Raw genomic sequence first — 15,780 nt, forward strand, 5'->3', positions numbered from 1 at the left:
ATTTTGATCGGTAACAAATGATACTGAGTATTTTTTCATTTGCTGATTGGCTATTTGCATATTTTCTTTGGAGAAAAGTGGGTTCAAGTCGTTTGCTCATTTTTTTTTAATAAAATTTTTTTTTTTTATTTTGTGTTGACCGGGTCGCTGCTCCTTGGGCTTTCTCTAGCTGTGGTTTTCCGGCTTCTCGTTGTGGAGCCCCAGCTCGAGAGACACGGCTTCAGTAGTTGTGACACACGGGCTCCGCTGCCCCGTGGCGTGTGGAATCTTCCCGAATCAGGGATTGACCCTGTGTTGCCTCCATTGGTAGCCGGATTCTTAACTATTGGACCACCAGGAAAATCACTGTTTGCTCATTTTTTATGTTGGGTGATTTGTAAAAAGATTTGTCTTTTTATTGATGGTAAGAATTCTTTCTATGATCTGGATATAAGTTGATGACACAGGTGACTTTCTCTGCTGTGGTGTCCTGCTTCTTCACGTGCCTCATAACCTTTTGATGAAAACAGGATGTTTTGGATAATACAGTGTAGCAACCTTACCATCAGACCCTTCCCCACATGGTGTGTTGCCGTGTGTGTGTGTGATGATGACTTTCCTGGGCTCAGTCAGCTTTGGAGGCCGTTAAGGAATACCCAGAAACAACGCCAGGACGTTCCCGGAGGCCCTGAGCATCCCTCACACACACACACACACACACACACAAACAGACACAGACACACACACAGACACACACACACAAACAGACACAGACACACACACAGACACACACACACACACAGACACAGACACACACACACACACAGACACACACACACGCCTCCCGAGCTGTCTGTTCAGCCAGCCAGTGCCTGACCCACTTGCCGAACTCCCTGTCCTCCAGGTCCTTCGCGACATCCTCAAGGAGGTTCAGAGCAACATGGTGCCCCGCAGCATGCTCAAGGAGTGGGCCCTGCACACCTTCCCCAACGCCACCGACTACTGGACCTTCCGCAAGATGTTCACCATCCAGCTCGCGCTCATCGGCTTCGCGGAGTTCGTCCTGCACCTCAACAGACTCAACCCCGAGATGCTGCAGATCGCGCAGGTAACGCGGTGGGAGCGGCCGTGGCCCCCGCAGAGTCTGCACCTGCTGCTCCCGCCCCTAAGTCTCTGCCTCCGACCTTTAGGACACTGGCAAGCTGAACGTAGCCTACTTCCGCTTTGACATCAACGACGCCACCGGAGACTTGGATGCCAACCGCCCTGTCCCTTTCCGCCTCACACCCAACATTTCTGAGTTTCTGACCACCATTGGCGTCTCCGGCCCCTTGACTGCGTCCATGATTGCTGTTGCCCGCTGCTTCGCCCAGCCCAACTTCAAGGTGGGTCAGGGTCGTCCCAGGGGATGAGACGTGGCCGGACACCCGTGGCTACGCCGGGGGCTCTGACAGCCCTGTGCCGCGCACTGGGCTTGGGAGGACAGACAGGGACGCTGGTCCAGTCCATTCTGAGCCCGAGTCTGTCTCTTCCCAGTCGGGGACCAAACACACCCTCTTTTTATTTTCTTCTGACCTCTGGGACCATCTGTACTGATCGCTGTTTTCCCAGATAAGCAGTTGATGTCTAGAGAAGTCTTCAGACACCAATTGCTTTTGCAAAACATTCACTCAGAACAGGTTTGAAATCGAGTCACCTCCTGACCGCAAACAAGGACACTGAGCTCTGTTAACATCCGACTGCTCCTCGCCCCCCCGCCCGCCGGTGTTGGTGCCGCTCCAGGGCCCGTGATGGCCTCTGTGAAACGGGTCAGAACCCGGAGCCTGCTTCAGGCAGGGAGTGCAGCGACCCTCATCCACTTAGAGTTAAGACCTGAAATACAGCACGAAGTTCTCGTTCCCTAGAAACGCTCACATCTGGAGACAGGGTTATCCGAGAGCGGCACGTGATTGGAAACCCCTTTTAAAGACCTGTTACGACCTGGAAGAACTGCCGGCGTCCCCGTGCGCGGCCGCAGCTGTGGACGGGAGGAAGCTGGGCTTCTCCACACTTGGGGCCACGCTCCTTCCAGCCCCAGTGGGGTGATTGCCTTCACATTAGATCAACACAGAGACCACCCTGTATTTACGGGGATCTCCTCCAAGGACACATTGTGCTGGGGCCAAACCCTCAGCGTGTCAGTCCAGGTTACATTTAAGCAGCCCCGGCGCCTCTGACTTGACAGCCGGCCGCGGCTGTGCGTCCAGTTCAAGAGGATTTGCTCACGGTCTGTCCGTCTTGTCATCACACCGTCCTGTCTGTCATCCCAGTGCCGCCTCGGCCTCTGGGTCCCCGACCCTCCTCCAGTCCCCTCCCTCCTGCAGGCACCCCCTCCAGCCCCCACCGCCTTCCCTCAGGACTCAGTTCCACAGTGCCTTGACCTGGGGGTGCGGCAGCTGTTGGTCTCCCCGCCTTTCTTAGAACCCCAGGGGTCATGACACATGTCTGGCTGCAGCGTCCCCACCAGAGTAACCGTGGTGCGGGCCCTGACGGCCACCGCAACAGAGCGCCTCGCTGGGAAGCTGCCCTCTGGGCCAGTGGTTAAACGCGAACCTTCCGTTCTCCCCCCACAGGTGGACGGCATCCTGAAAACCGTGCTGCGGGACGAGATCATTGCCTGGCACAAGAAGACGCAGGAAGACACGTCGTCCCCGCTGTCGGCCGCCGGGCAGCCCGAGAACATGGACAGCCAGCAGCTGGTCTCCCTGGTTCAGAAGGCCGTCACGGCCATCATGACCCGCCTGCACAACCTCGCCCAGTTCGAGGGCGGGGAGAGCAAAGTCAACACCCTGGTGGCCGCCGCCAACAGCCTGGACAACCTGTGCCGCATGGACCCCGCCTGGCACCCCTGGCTATGAGCTCAGCCGCGGACGGCAGGCTGGGGCGGTTCCCCCGACGGCTGGGGGCTGAGTGTCAGGAAGGCCAGGCGAGTCCGGGTGGGAGTGGAGGCCAACCCGCAGCTTTTAAAGCAGGCTTCAGAGAAGCCAGGACTCCCTGGCCTGGAATTCTTTGTGAATCCTTTTTTATCAACTTGCTCCCTCGTGTGAATGTACAGATCGAACTGTAGGAAGCGCTTCCTCGTTGTTTTTACCTTTCAGAAGTTAGACCTCCCAGGAGCTTCAAGCTTTTGTACAGAGCTTTGTAACAAGTGTACAGAAAACCCACTTTGTTAGAGAAACAGGAAATGATGAAGACACCGTGCTGGATTTTCTCTAAGCACAAACTTCCAGGCTGTGGGGAAGCAGCCTCAGAACCTCCCCACGCGGCCGCCCACCCCTGCGTTTGGAGTTGGATTCCTTGGGGCCCGCAGAGCTGGAGAGCGGGCGCGACCTTTCCTGTTCGGCTGCTCTTTGGCTGTCTTCTCGATATTTACCATCACTGTACCTGGAAAAAAAAACATTTTCCCTTCTTAATTTAAAAAGCAACGAAGCTTTGTTCATTACCTCCAGTTTGTTCTGTTCACATTTTTGTAAGTACGAGCCTTGAGAATGTTCTATCTAAATTTGTACAGTGTGATTTTTTAGAATAAATATTTTATCAAAGGATGTGTTGTTTCTGCGAAGTGTGCCCCCCACCCCTCGGGCCAGCGGGGCCTGGGCCCCAGGGTGGCTCCACGGCGACCGTGACACGCGCCGGGCCCGGACCTCAGCTGGGACTCGGGTCCGAGCCCCTCAGTGTGAAGTCCTGGTCCTGACCGATGGCGGGAAAGCACGCCCAGGGGGCTGATCCTTCTCGGCTCCGTTCACGTGTTTCAGGGCTGCAGCCGAGTGACCCGTGTGCAGCGGGGAGATGCCTGGAGGCGGCGTCCTGGAGCCGCGTCCCTGGCTGCGTCCCATCAGCAGGACAGACAGAATGAGCCTCGTCCCCTGGACTCCAGCCCCTGCAGGCCGCAGCCCATGGCACGGACGGAGCCTGAGGGACTGGGTTTGGTCCATCTGACCGGACTGTCCCATCCTTTATTTGGAGCCAATCGTAAGTTATTTTACAAACACTGGGCTGTTTTTGTGAGCAAGCGTCTTGGGTTCTGGAATAACGGAAGCCTGTGTTTTAAATGACCAGTGTCACCGCACAGCCGTGAGGCTGGAGGGAGAAGGCGCCCGTCTGTCCCAGCCCTCGCTGTGCAGCAGGGTCTCGAGAGCCAGGGTCAGGACTTAGCTGAAACCAGCTGCTGAGTTACCTCGGTCCTCTTGGAACTGGTGTGGAGCCTGGTGGCCACAGAGATGTGTGGATGGCGTTCGGGCGGAGGGAACGTTTGCTTCTCAGCCTCGCTGGTTGGAGTCTGGAGTCGGCGTCCTGGTAAGAAGGGCCCGGGTTCAAGGCCAGGCTCGCCCACACCGTGCCCCAGGCACTGACCCTGGTTCCCAGGAAGGCCAGCCTCTCCCCGGTGGAGACCCAGCCCCTCCCGTGCACCATCGGTACGTCCCGGGGTCGGCAGCCCTGAGCCAGCGCCTCCGTGTCCAGAAGCCTCTGCCGTCTCCCCCGAAAGAACGTGGCTTTGCTGGGATCTGGGTCCCCAGGAGCGAGGAAGGTCAGACAGAGGGCTTGTGTGGGGAGCCATCCCCAGTGTGTGCCCAGTTCTCCTAACGTGGTTTCAAGGTAAGCACAATCATTAAGATTTTCTTAAGCTCTAAACTGCACGTAACGGAATTTACCATTTCCGCCGTTTCTGTGTGTGCAGTTCAGTGGCCTTGAGTCCCTTCCCATTGTTGTGCGCCCTCGCCGCTGTCACCTGCAGAACTTCTTTGTGCCGAGGAGAAACCGTCTCCATCAGCCCCGAGTCCCACGCTTCTCCCCCGGCCCGGGGCAAGGGCCCTTCTACTTCGTCTCTATGGCTTTGACTCCTCGGGAATCTCGTAAGTAGAAGCTTGTGCTCTTTGTTCTTTTGTGGCTGACCTCACTCACCTGCACAGCAGTGCAGCGGGTGACGAACGGCCTTCCTTTGCAAGGCTGGCAGGGTTCTCTGCTGCGTGTGTGGATCACGTTTTGGGAGCCTTGGCTTGCTTTCGTCTTTCCGCTCTTGTGAAAAAGGCTGGCACGAACATGGGTGTTTTGAGGGGAGTCAGAATACCCATTCGACTTCCAACTTTCCATTCCTTGGGGAATACATACAAAACTGAAATTTCTGGATGATATGGCAGTTCTGTTTAGTTTTTTGAAGAACCTCCATACAGTTTTCCAGTGATGGCACCATTGTACATCCCCACCAACGGTGCACAAGGGTTCCACTTTCTCCACGTCCCTGACAATACTTACCTTCTGATGAGAAAAAAAAAAAAAAAAAAATATATATATATGTATTTAACTGTGGGATCTGAGTTTCCTAAGCAGGGATCAGACTGGCACCCTCTCCAATGGGACCACCAGGCAAGTCCCCCAAACATTTATTTTTTGATAAGAACCATCCTAAGGGGGTGTAAAGTACCATTTGTCCTCATTGCGGGTTTGCTTTGCATTTCTCTCATTGTTTGTGAGTGAGGTTGAGCGTATTTTCATGAGCTTGTTGACCATTTGTATCTTATTTGAAGAAATGTAAATTCAAAACCATTGCTCGTTGTTTCTCTGAGTTGTAGGAGTTCTTTATAGATTCTGGATCTTAAACCCTTATCCAGATACGTGACTTCGATATTTTCTCCACCTCTTCAGGCTGCCTTTTTATTCTGTTGATAGTGTCCTTTCTTGCCAGCCTTTTAAATTTTGATTTAGTTCAATTTATCTAGTTTTTCTTTTGTTGCCTGTGCTTTTTGGTTTCACATCTAAGGAAAGTGAAAGTGAAGTTGCTCCGTCGTGTCCGACTCTTTGCAACCCCGTGGACTATAGCCTACCACGCTCCTCCGTCCATGGGATTTTCTAGGCAAGAGTACTGGAGTGGGGTGCCATTTCTGCATTGGCAAATCCAGTGTCAGCTATCAGACCTGCTAGTGAATTTTCCACTTCATGTATTTCTCAGCTCCAGAACTGTTTGGCTCTTTTTTCCTTTCACGTTAATAATTTCTCTCTTCTCAAAGTTACTATTTTTTATTTTCTTGAAGTATAGTTAATGTACAGTGTAAATTAGAGGTGTACGGTAATGATTCACAATCTTAAAGGTTATAGTTATTACAAGATACTGGCTATATGGTCCCTGTATTGTGCACTATATCCTCATAGCTTATTTTATACCTAGTTTTTATCTGTGGCTGTGCTGGGTCTTCACTGTTGCCGCGGGCCCTTCTCTAGTTGCAGCAGGCGGGGCTGCTCTCCAGTCACGGTGCCCAGGCTTCTCGCTGCAGTGGCTCCTCTCTGCGGAGGACGGGCATGTGGGCTCCATGGTTGTGGCGCTCAGGCTGCGTTGCTCCTTTCACGACATGTGGAAGCTTCCCGAGTCAGGGCTCGAACCCATGTCTGCTGCACTGGCAGGTGGATTCTTTACCATTGAGCCACCAGGGAAGCCCAATACCTAGTATTTTGTTCCTCTGAATCCCCAACTCCTGTGCTGCACCTCCCCCTGCTGGCCCCTCCACTGGTGACCACTGGTTTCCCTATGAATCTGTTCCCCTTTTTTGTTATATTCACTAGCTTATTTTTTAGATTCCGCACATAAGTGATACCAAAGTATTTGTGTTTCTTGAACTTGTTTCACTTAGAATAATACCCTCCAAGTCCATCTATGTTGTTGCAAACTTCAGAATGTTTTTTATGGCTTAGTATTCCACTGTGTGTGTGTACACGCATCTGTATATATGCAAGCACACACACATATATACACACCACATCATCTTTATCCATTGATCTGTTGATGGACACTTTGGTTGCTTCCATGTCTTGGCTGTTGTGAATAACGCTGCTGTGAACATTGGGGTGTGTGTATCTTTTCGAATTAGTGGTTCTGCTTTCTTTCAGATATAAACCCAGGAGTGGAATTGCTGGGTCATATGGTAGCTCTATTATTTTTTGAGAAACCTCCATACTGTTTTCCAAACTTGCCGCCATCAGTTCCTCCTACCGTTGTAATGGTAAGTTTTCCCCTTTCCTTTAGAAGGCCCTTGCCACTGACTGCCTGTCTTGTAAAAAAAAAAAAAAGCTGGAATCTCCTTTGCACACCAAATAACAAACACCGAAAATGTAAAGTCGTGAGTTTATTGCATATGTAACAAAAGGAACCTGACCGCCGGGGTCCAGCCTGCTGTACAATCACTGTTTTGTGTTTCCAGCTGGTTCTATAACCACATTAAATAGAACTAGTATTCTTTAAATACTTTTGATTTTGACATAAAACAACATTAGTGTACAACTTTCACAAAATAAATCAGCAATAAAAACCGTGGGAAGGATAACAAGGATAGCAGCAGTACTTAAAAACAAAATAAATAAAAATACATTATAAAGTGGTTGAGAGACAAAAATAAACAAATTTTAAAAGTTCATACTATGTGTGGGGAAGGCTGCAGCCAGGGGCGTCTTCTCAGATAGCTCAGCCCGGAGGCCCAGCGACCTGGACTCGGACCCTGGGCTGGGCGAGCCGTGGGCCTCGTTCCCAGGCGCTTCTCCCGGGAGCAGTCGGGAGGCGGCTCGTGCCACCCCGCAGCCCCTCGGTCTTCCTAAAGCACTGAAGAGCGGTGGTTGGCTACATCCCTGAGGGTCGGCTGATGGCCGCTGGTGAGGCAAGCCTGGAGGTCGGCCCTGAAGCTTCCGGGCGGGGGGCGGGGGGCGTCTGTGGCTCCCGGGAAGGGCAGGGTGGGGGGCTCACCCGGGACCACCCAGGGCTAGACACGATTCTTTGGTGGGGGTGGGGGTCGAAAGGCCCACTCCCCGTGGACACTGAGGTTCAAGGGGCAGTGCCACCGACAGGCCTGCTTGGCAAGAGTGACCTGGAGCTCTGGAAGGTTCTGCCAGGCTCCCCGACACCAGCTGTGGGGACTGAGGGGTCCACGTGCCAGCAGGGAAGCACAGCCAGGCCCTGGGGGGGGAGGTGAAGCTCACCGTCGCCAGCAGCCCGAGGAGGAGCCTGGAGGGGACCCTCTGCTCTCGCTGAGGTGACATCGGACACGGGAAGCAGCCTACCCCCCATCAGCAGGAAGGTCACTGGAAAGCAGGCAAACGCCTCATTCCTGCTTCCAGGTCTTTTCAGCCACGAGACCCTGGTTTCCTTCCTAATTACGGCAGCTTCTGGCCCACACCCCAGGAGAACCAGGTGTGTCTTGCCCTGAGTCCCCTCCTCTAGGTTTAGGTCCGGGTCACAGGGCGGGGCGTGTCTGTCTACCCTCACGCCTCCACAGGACGAGCCCGAGGAGCCAGCTCCCAGCACACCTGGAAAAAGCGTCACGGTAAACCGGGCACGGCTCAGCCCACAGCCTGCACATTCCAACAGGGAGCTTTTCCTTTTACAGCCAGCGGCATCCTTCCTATTCTAGGACCCCAGCGAGTCGCCCGGCAACACGGCTGTCTCTGTCTCCTGGAACCCCCAGCTGCAGTCTGCCCCCCCACCCCAGGCCACGGACTGCTTCCAGGTCAAGAGCAGAACCACAGCAAGATGCAGAGGGTCAGCGCTGTCCACAGGCATCGGGAACAAAAAAGGACAGACCGGTCAGGCAGCCAGAAAGCGCCTTCCAGACCCACAGCCGGATCCCAGCACGGACCTCGGGAACGTCCACAACAGAAGTTCAACTGGGACATGTCCTGCCAGTGAGTTACCCTGCACTCAGCCCCCAAACAAAAACAATGGAAGTCCACATGGGCGAGTTTGTTGCCACTGCTTTTTCCACTGAAGTTCAGCTATCTATCTGAAATTGAACCACTTTAAAATATTATTTGAACTTGTGTGCAAATTGGGAACGGTGTTAGAAATGTAGGCTCGAGGCTTTCTCTGGCCTTGCTCGTCCCCTGGGTGAGTGAGTCGAGCCGCGGTGGTTGGTTAGTGTTGCCGTCAGACGGGGACGTGGGGCCAGTGGCCCCTCTGCCATCAGGTTTCCATCCGCGACCTGCTTTTTGTAAAACAGTGACTTGGGGTGAATGCAGGTCATGGAGATTAGACATGCTCTCTCTCCTTTTCAAGCTAGTTGGCACCAAGCCAGCAGCTACGAAGATAGGATTCTGTCCTGTTAGTCTGGTTCCTAAGCACTGTCCACAGCATGGTTCGGTACCAGGTGGCACCTCCCGGGTGCAGGCGGGGTGCAGGGCGGGGCTGGTTCTGGTCTCTTCTATACGCTCTGTTTTGTGGTGGTTCCGCTGGAAAAATATTTTGAACTGGACAGACAATGTGGCTAAAGGGACTTTGAAAAGGAAAGATCATTTTTCTCTCTGCAGAACAAAGTTTTCAGCCAGGAAACCCTGAAAAGAAACACCCAGGCCCCCAGCGCAAGCTGGCCCGACCCGCATCCCCTTCCGCACCGGAAGCACAGTCTTGCCGCCAGCTTCCCTCGGTGCGGAACTCCAGTCAGCATCTAGTGTGCGCTTCTTGTTCGGTTAGAACCTAACCTGCTACCCAGAGCAGGCCGCTAGCATGTGGGGGGTGGAATCTGAGCTGCTGAACTCAAAGGGGCCGTAGGTCGGCTTTTGAGACAGAACAGCAGGTCCAGCTGCAGGGTGTGCCCCCGAGCAGCCCCGCACGGCGCCCTCCCTGGGGGTCGAGACTCGTGTGGAGCCCACAGGCGCTGAGCCTGCCACCGCGAGTGCCGTGGCCGTAGCAGAGGGTCCCATGTGACCGAAGCGGTGCTGACCTGGCTGCGTTTATTGGATGGGGTGGATGGGGGGGCCTGCCAGGGGGAGGAGAATGTGGGAGGGAGCCACCAGCCGCAGTCTGCCCGCCCCCTCACTCCGCCAGCGAAAAGCCGGGGAGACCAGCCTTTCCCTCGGGTTTTCTAGGATTCCGGGGCCTCAGCCGGCTTCGCGGAGGCATCCAGAGAGCTGCCGCTCGGGGTCTGGTGGCCGTGAGCTCGTGTCTGCTTCTCGGGGTTCACCTCACTCCACAGCAAACCCACAGGTCTCCTCCACCGCCGTCAGCAGCTTCTCATAGAGCTTCTCGTACGACTCGTAGGGCGGGATGTCGATCCGGTTAAAGCTGCAAAGGGACAGAGGTGAGACACACCGCCGAGCCTGCCTGGCCCAGGGCCTGCTCCCGGGAAAGGGGCGAGGGCGGGCAGGTGGGTGTGTGGGTGAACACTTGCGTGTGTATACAGAGGCAGGGGCAGGGCCAGGGAGGAGCAGAGAGCCCTGGCAGCCAGAAGCTTGGAGGGGGTGTGGTGTGTGGGTACCCCAGGGCCTGCTCCCAGAAAAGGGGCGAGGGCGGGCAGGTGTTGTGTGTGGTACACTTGAGGCTTCCTGGGCAAAGATTTTCAATCAATCGACACACAGCAAAATCTTAAGATCTTTCAAACCAAAATGAAACCAGGTGAGTACGTACTGGGCAAGTAAGGACAAAACTGTCACCTTGTTTGGTTTCTTGTTGAGATTGTCTCTCAAAACCAACAAGACGTCACATCCCTGATGGGATTAGATGAACGGCCCAGCATTTCCTCAGGGACGTTCATTCCCAAAGCTGTGTCCAAAAGCCCTAAGAAGCTATTACCTCACAATGAATCAAAACTACAGAATTCTGACTGAGAGGACACACACGGGCCTCTTGATTGCTAGGGGCTAAGCCATTAAGGACAGTTTCTGATGAGGAGTCAGGCTACAGGAGTCTTTTCAGGGGTCCTTGACCCCAAGGACATTCTTCACACCCATTAGAGGACCGAGCCTGCTGGGGGTGGGGGAGTGGCCCTGGGGGTCGACTCCGTTGGACACAGGCCCTAGATCCTCACGTGGGCCGGGGGGCTGTCCTCTGTCTCACAGACGTGGAGACCCACCCACTTGGGTATTGTGGCCAGCGTGGGACCCCCAGCCCCGGTTCCCAACCAGGAACCTCCCACCACGTCACCATGCGTCCTGGTGAACTGGAGGGACACTCAAGCCGTGGTTCACAAGGGTGAGTGAGTGACTTGCTTTTAAACCAGAAAGGAAATAACCCCACTAAGGTATTATTTAAGTGAAAACTGAGGGGGAAACATTTTTCAGTACACAAGGCACGTCTGTCATAGGCAGAGTTCCAAGAAGGAAGAGCCCAGTAACTCCAAACTAAAACCTGCAGTGCTCCCTCCTGGCAGCACCTGTGTGGGCACGCACATGGACACACACGCATGCAGCAGGAGCCAGGGGAGTAGCTCCAAAGTCAGTCACGTCTCAGGACTTAACTGCATTCATGAAGGAGCCTCGTGCTGACTGACCCTGGCGTGTGGGCGGCCCCGCAGATGGGCTTGCGGGGCGGGGAGCCGGTCCTTACCAGGTGTGGGCCTTGGGCAGGTTGTCCGTGTTGGCGTCAATCAGGTGGATGGTGAAGAGCCGGGGCCCTGCAGCGCCTGTAGAGCCTTACGAGACAACAGTCTAGTTAACACGCTTCAGAGGTGGGGCCCGGGCCCCCTGCCCATCCTGCCAGAGGGTGTCGGAGTTCAGGTAACCATGGGAGCTCTGTGCGGTCTTGGGATGTGCACACGATGGCCACGGACTGACTAACATCAGACATTCTAGAAAACTCACAGGCGCGGGAAGAGCAAAGACCGAGCTCTCCTCTCACAGCCGACCATTGAGCCTGTGCCAGGGCAGGTGTCTGAAAGCAGAATCCTTGGTCACCAGGAATTTGTTTTTTTTAAAACAGGAATGTCTAGCAGGCAGACCCCCTGTTGGCAGCAGATGGGAGCGTCACAAAAAAAGCAGGTTATGGAGTCAGGAAACCCCCTGTGCAGAGGCCGGTGGGAAGACAGACAGACACGAACGCCAAGACCAAAGCCCCAGGACAGGAGGGCCTCAGGCTAAGGACGAGGCTACAGGGAACGTTCGTGTGGAACCTGCCTGCTCTCACTGGGAACATGTAAAGTCCATTCACTAAGTTTTAAGATACTAATATTCTTAACCTTACTCCTGCCAGCTCTCAGGGTTGTCAAGTGACAAAACCCCCAGATTTACTAATCAGAGCCCGGGAGAGGCCTTTCCCGGGTGGAGGCGCCGACTAGGAGCCCTGCGGGCCCTCCGGAGCTCAGACCGTGCACGGCCGGCCCCGGCCCCCTTCTCCTGCCCCAGGTGGGCCGGGGATCCAGTCCGAGCTGGAAGGGACACCCAGGAGGACGGCTCCTCACTGGACAAGGCAGCCAACCAGGCAGGCCCCCGCAGATGAGGGGACTGAGGGCCCGGCCTGCACAGCGTGCTGTGTGCTTTTAAAGCTGCTTTCCTCCCCCAAAGCCTGGCTATTTGCACCATCTGTCATCCGTTCTGTTGGGCGAGGGGTGTCCACCCCCTACCCCGGCTCCCCTGGCCTTGCTAGTGGGATCTTTCCTGGTCCAGCCCCGCGGGGGCACCAGGCCGGCCGGCCAGTATCTGCCACTGCGGGCCCACAGGCTGAGACACCCCGAGCAGGCGGTGTGGAGGACTCGTGTGGCTGACACGGGCTCCTACTGTTTACAGATGTTTCTTTCGCTCTGGGGATGACAGTGGGGAGAGAAGAGGTCTCGGGCCAAGCGCCACCTCCGCCGTTTGTCATCAAAGACCTGACGCCAGGAGACGTCCCCGGCCCCCGCCCGGCGCGGCCCGGCCGCCACTGCAGTCACCTTGCAGCGCCTTGAAGCCCTGGAGGGGGACCCGCGTGGAGCCCGTCACGAACTGCAGCAGCCGGGCCCGCCGCTCCTCATCAAAGGTCTCCACCGCCTGCCAGAACCACCGGACCACGTTGCTGTCGGCCCCGCAGTGCTTCAGCCGCGTGTTGGACTTCCAGTCGTCCAGGTCGATCTTGTCCAGGCCACCGATGATCAGCTGCAGGGACATGAAAGCGAATCACCTCCCAGACACACAAAGCGACGGGCTGCCCAGGCTCCCAGGCCGTGGAGAGACCGACCAACCACGCCGCAGTCACCCTGGCAGATGTTCAGACAAGGGGACACCCCACCCCCCCCAACACACACACAGCCGGCCCGAGGCCCACGTCTGTGTCTGCACTTCCAGGGCGCAGGGTGGCCGCTGATGTGACGTTTCCCTACAACTGAACACATGCGTGCGAATGCATGCACTGAGGAGCCAGAAAGGCTGCACAGGGCCTCCTATCCAGCAGGGCCGCCTCCCAGGACCTCTCGGAGATACCTGGGGATGGGCGGGTGTAAAGTGTGACTCCCTCACTCCCGGGAGGTCACATGCACTCCGGCACCACACCAGGGCAGAAGGCTGGGGACACTCTGAAAGGCCCGAGCCACTTGGCACCAGAGGTAGACAAGACGTGAGTGAATTGCTGTGTCCTGTGAAGATGGACAAGAAAGGACAGGAACACTCCATCCTGGGCCTGATAACAGCCGGAATCAAAGTCGAGCAGCTGGTTACGGTCACGTTCTTGGTGTAAGGTGACCCCTGGGGAGGAGGCAGTGGGGAATCTCTACGCTGGAGGTCTAAGTCTTGAGGAAGCCGCGGAACACCCTGACTAATGGCCCACGGATGAGCTGGACTCCCTGGCACCACATGGACACCGGGCCTCATCATCCCTGCTCAGGGCTCCCTGACGCCCCTGTCCCCCACCCTGTCTCTGCTCCTGCAGCCGCAGCGAACCCCACGCCTGTGGGGACTGTGCGGCCTCACCTGCAGCCTGGCCGGGAGGCAAGGACCACCCCGCACACAACAGCCCCTTGCGGCCTACCTCCAGCTCCTTCTGGTCAAAAGGCTTCAGTAAGTGTTGAGGGATGAGCTCATTAAACCCCTTCTGAAGAGCCAGGAACTGGGCCTCGATTCCCCTCATGAACCTCCAATTCACATACAACCTGAGAAGAGAAGTCACACGTTGGAAGCAGCAGCACTCGGCTTATGAAAATCGTTCTTTCCTCGATTTAGTCGGGTCTGACACCAGCTAAGCCCCGCCTGCCAGGCCCCCCTAGTGGGGAGGAACGCCCCCTGCTGGTTGGTGACCAGCCTAAGACTCAGGAAAGGAAGTCAGCCCCTCCCTTAGATGTGCTGATTCTCTGCTTGAAATCCGTTGGATCTGACCTGAGCTGTTAGGGATGCCATAGTTGAAACAAAAATGTTTGAAAATAAAATATAGGATCCTAAGAACGACACCCCCACATGTGTCGGAATACCCCATGGAGTCGCTAGTCAGCTATTTGCCTTCAGAGCGGAGAGGACAGGCCGGAGGGAAGATGCCCTGAGACTGAGCTCAGGAAGCTTCCAGGCTCCTCCTCCCCCTCCTGTGGTCACCACCGTCACACCCAGAATCGAGTGGTCCCCTGCCAATCCTCCCTTGGGCTCTGGGATCACGAATCCTCCTTTAACAGGTCAGCCCTCCACTCAGAGCTCCCACTGCCTTCCCCACCGCTTTCTGGAAGTCTCTGCTGTGACTCTGGTCCAAGTACGGGAAGGGAGGCTCGGGCAGCAGAGGAGCCTCAACCATCTCAATGTGACCGCTGCCCGCAGTCCCAGGGCGACCCCCGCCCTGGGTGCCCCAGAACACTACCTACCGGACATATTCTTTCTTATTCTCCTCTGTGACGGGGACATTCCTGCCGTTGGGTTTCAGTTCGTGCTGGAGAATCCGCCCGAAAGCGTTGTGCTCCACACAGAACGTGTGGTCGAGCACGGGGGTGATGTCATTCTCTCTGGGGAGGGAGCAGAGGCGGAGGTCAGGCAGGCCTCGGCGGCCACGAGGCAGCGGTCCTGGGGGACAGGCACGGCTTCCTCCCCCTCAGGAGGGTGACGGGAGCGATGCTGCGGGGGCTTCAGCAGACACAGCGCCCGAGCCTCCGAGCAGACAGGAGGGAAGCAGGACGGGGAAACGGAGTCAAGGGGCAGCACCCCCGGAAGATATCACTGCCCTGCCTCCAGGCAGCCTTTCCAAGGGCTTCAGTGCAGAGGAGCCCTTGAAAGTTAGAACTGGCTCCTTTGTACACCATGGTTCTGGAAACAGCTGGGGTGGTTCTCCACAGGATGCAGGCCTGACCCCCGTACCCCAGCCTTAGACGCTGGGACACGTGGAAGGAGGTGGAAAGAATGCAGGACACGATCAAGAGCTGGCCCTCCCGTTCCTGTGAAATCGGCCCATTCACGAGGACCCCCGACACCCACAGTGACTGCATAGCTTTTTGTGCCTTTTTTGTGCCTATTGCTTTTAAGAGTTTTAGGATAATCCTAAAACAAAGGTGACCAAATATCAAGACTTTTTTGATATCTTCTTGGTCCCTCTAGGGGCTTCCCTGGTGGCTCAGCTGGTGAAGAATCCGCCTGCATTGCAGGAGACCTGGGTTCGATCCCTGGGTTGGGAAGATCCCCTGGAGAAGGGAAAGGCTACCCGCTCCAGTATTCTGGCCTGGAGAATTCCATGGACTGTATAGTCCATGGGGTCACAAAAAGTCGGATACGACTGAGCGACTTTCACTTCACTTCAGTTGGTCCCTCTAGAGACCAGGAGACACCTCAGAGTGTTAAAAAACAAACCACCAGGCCTGGGGATTAACAGCCACTGCTGCTGCTGCTACGTCGCTTCAGTCGTGTCTGATCCTGTGCGACCCCATAGACGGAAGCCCACCAGGCTCCCCCGTCCCTGGGATTCTCCAGGCAAGAGTACTGGAGTGGGGTGCCATTGCCTTCTCTGTAACAGCCACTATCGTAACCTAATAATTCAAGGAGACAACAAAAGAAACTAGTCCGTGAAGAGAAGCTGGTCAGACAGCATATGAGACAGTAAGTCAATTAAATATTTTTGTCAGATCGACTTTTATGTTTCTG

At 55.6% G+C, this 15,780-nt stretch overlaps 2 protein-coding genes and 1 long non-coding RNA gene across 12 annotated transcripts in view; 2 read left to right on the forward strand and 1 right to left on the reverse strand.

Annotated features, from left to right (window-relative positions):
- The window catches only part of TRRAP (transformation/transcription domain associated protein), a 92,044-nt gene extending 88,481 nt beyond the window's left edge, over positions 1-3,563 (forward strand). For all 4 annotated transcript variants that reach the window (XM_081555720.1, XM_081555721.1, XM_081555723.1 and 1 more), the window contains 3 exons: positions 884-1,087; positions 1,170-1,364; positions 2,592-3,563. In XM_081555720.1, the coding sequence (XP_081411846.1) occupies positions 884-1,087; positions 1,170-1,364; positions 2,592-2,876 (684 nt within the window). In that variant the 3' untranslated portion in view covers positions 2,877-3,563. The remainder of the gene's footprint in view (positions 1-883; positions 1,088-1,169; positions 1,365-2,591) is intronic.
- Positions 3,564-7,118: 3,555 nt separating this feature from the next.
- SMURF1 (SMAD specific E3 ubiquitin protein ligase 1) overlaps positions 7,119-15,780 on the reverse strand; it is a 94,360-nt gene continuing 85,698 nt past the window's right edge. For 4 of the 7 annotated variants that reach the window (XM_081555728.1, XM_081555731.1, XM_081555726.1 and 1 more), the window contains 5 exons: positions 14,517-14,654; positions 13,703-13,823; positions 12,633-12,834; positions 11,315-11,399; positions 7,119-10,054 (listed from right to left, as the gene is read on the reverse strand). In XM_081555728.1, coding sequence (XP_081411854.1) covers positions 9,955-10,054; positions 11,315-11,399; positions 12,633-12,834; positions 13,703-13,823; positions 14,517-14,654 — 646 coding nt within the window. In that variant the 3' untranslated portion in view covers positions 7,119-9,954. The remainder of the gene's footprint in view (positions 10,055-11,314; positions 11,400-12,632; positions 12,835-13,702; positions 13,824-14,516; positions 14,655-15,780) is intronic. The other 3 variants (XM_081555729.1, XM_081555725.1, XM_081555727.1) reach the window with 1 other exon arrangement.
- Positions 9,859-15,766, forward strand: LOC145531909 (uncharacterized). The gene is made up of 4 exons (XR_014072847.1): positions 9,859-10,070; positions 10,828-10,960; positions 11,687-11,899; positions 12,490-15,766. It is a non-coding gene; the product is annotated as an uncharacterized LOC145531909 (long non-coding RNA).

Source organism: Giraffa tippelskirchi, chromosome 13 (assembly GCF_054371585.1).
Source record: "Giraffa tippelskirchi isolate mGirTip1 chromosome 13, T2T-mGirTip1v1.2.pri, whole genome shotgun sequence".
Taxonomy (NCBI): Eukaryota; Metazoa; Chordata; class Mammalia; order Artiodactyla; family Giraffidae; genus Giraffa; species Giraffa tippelskirchi.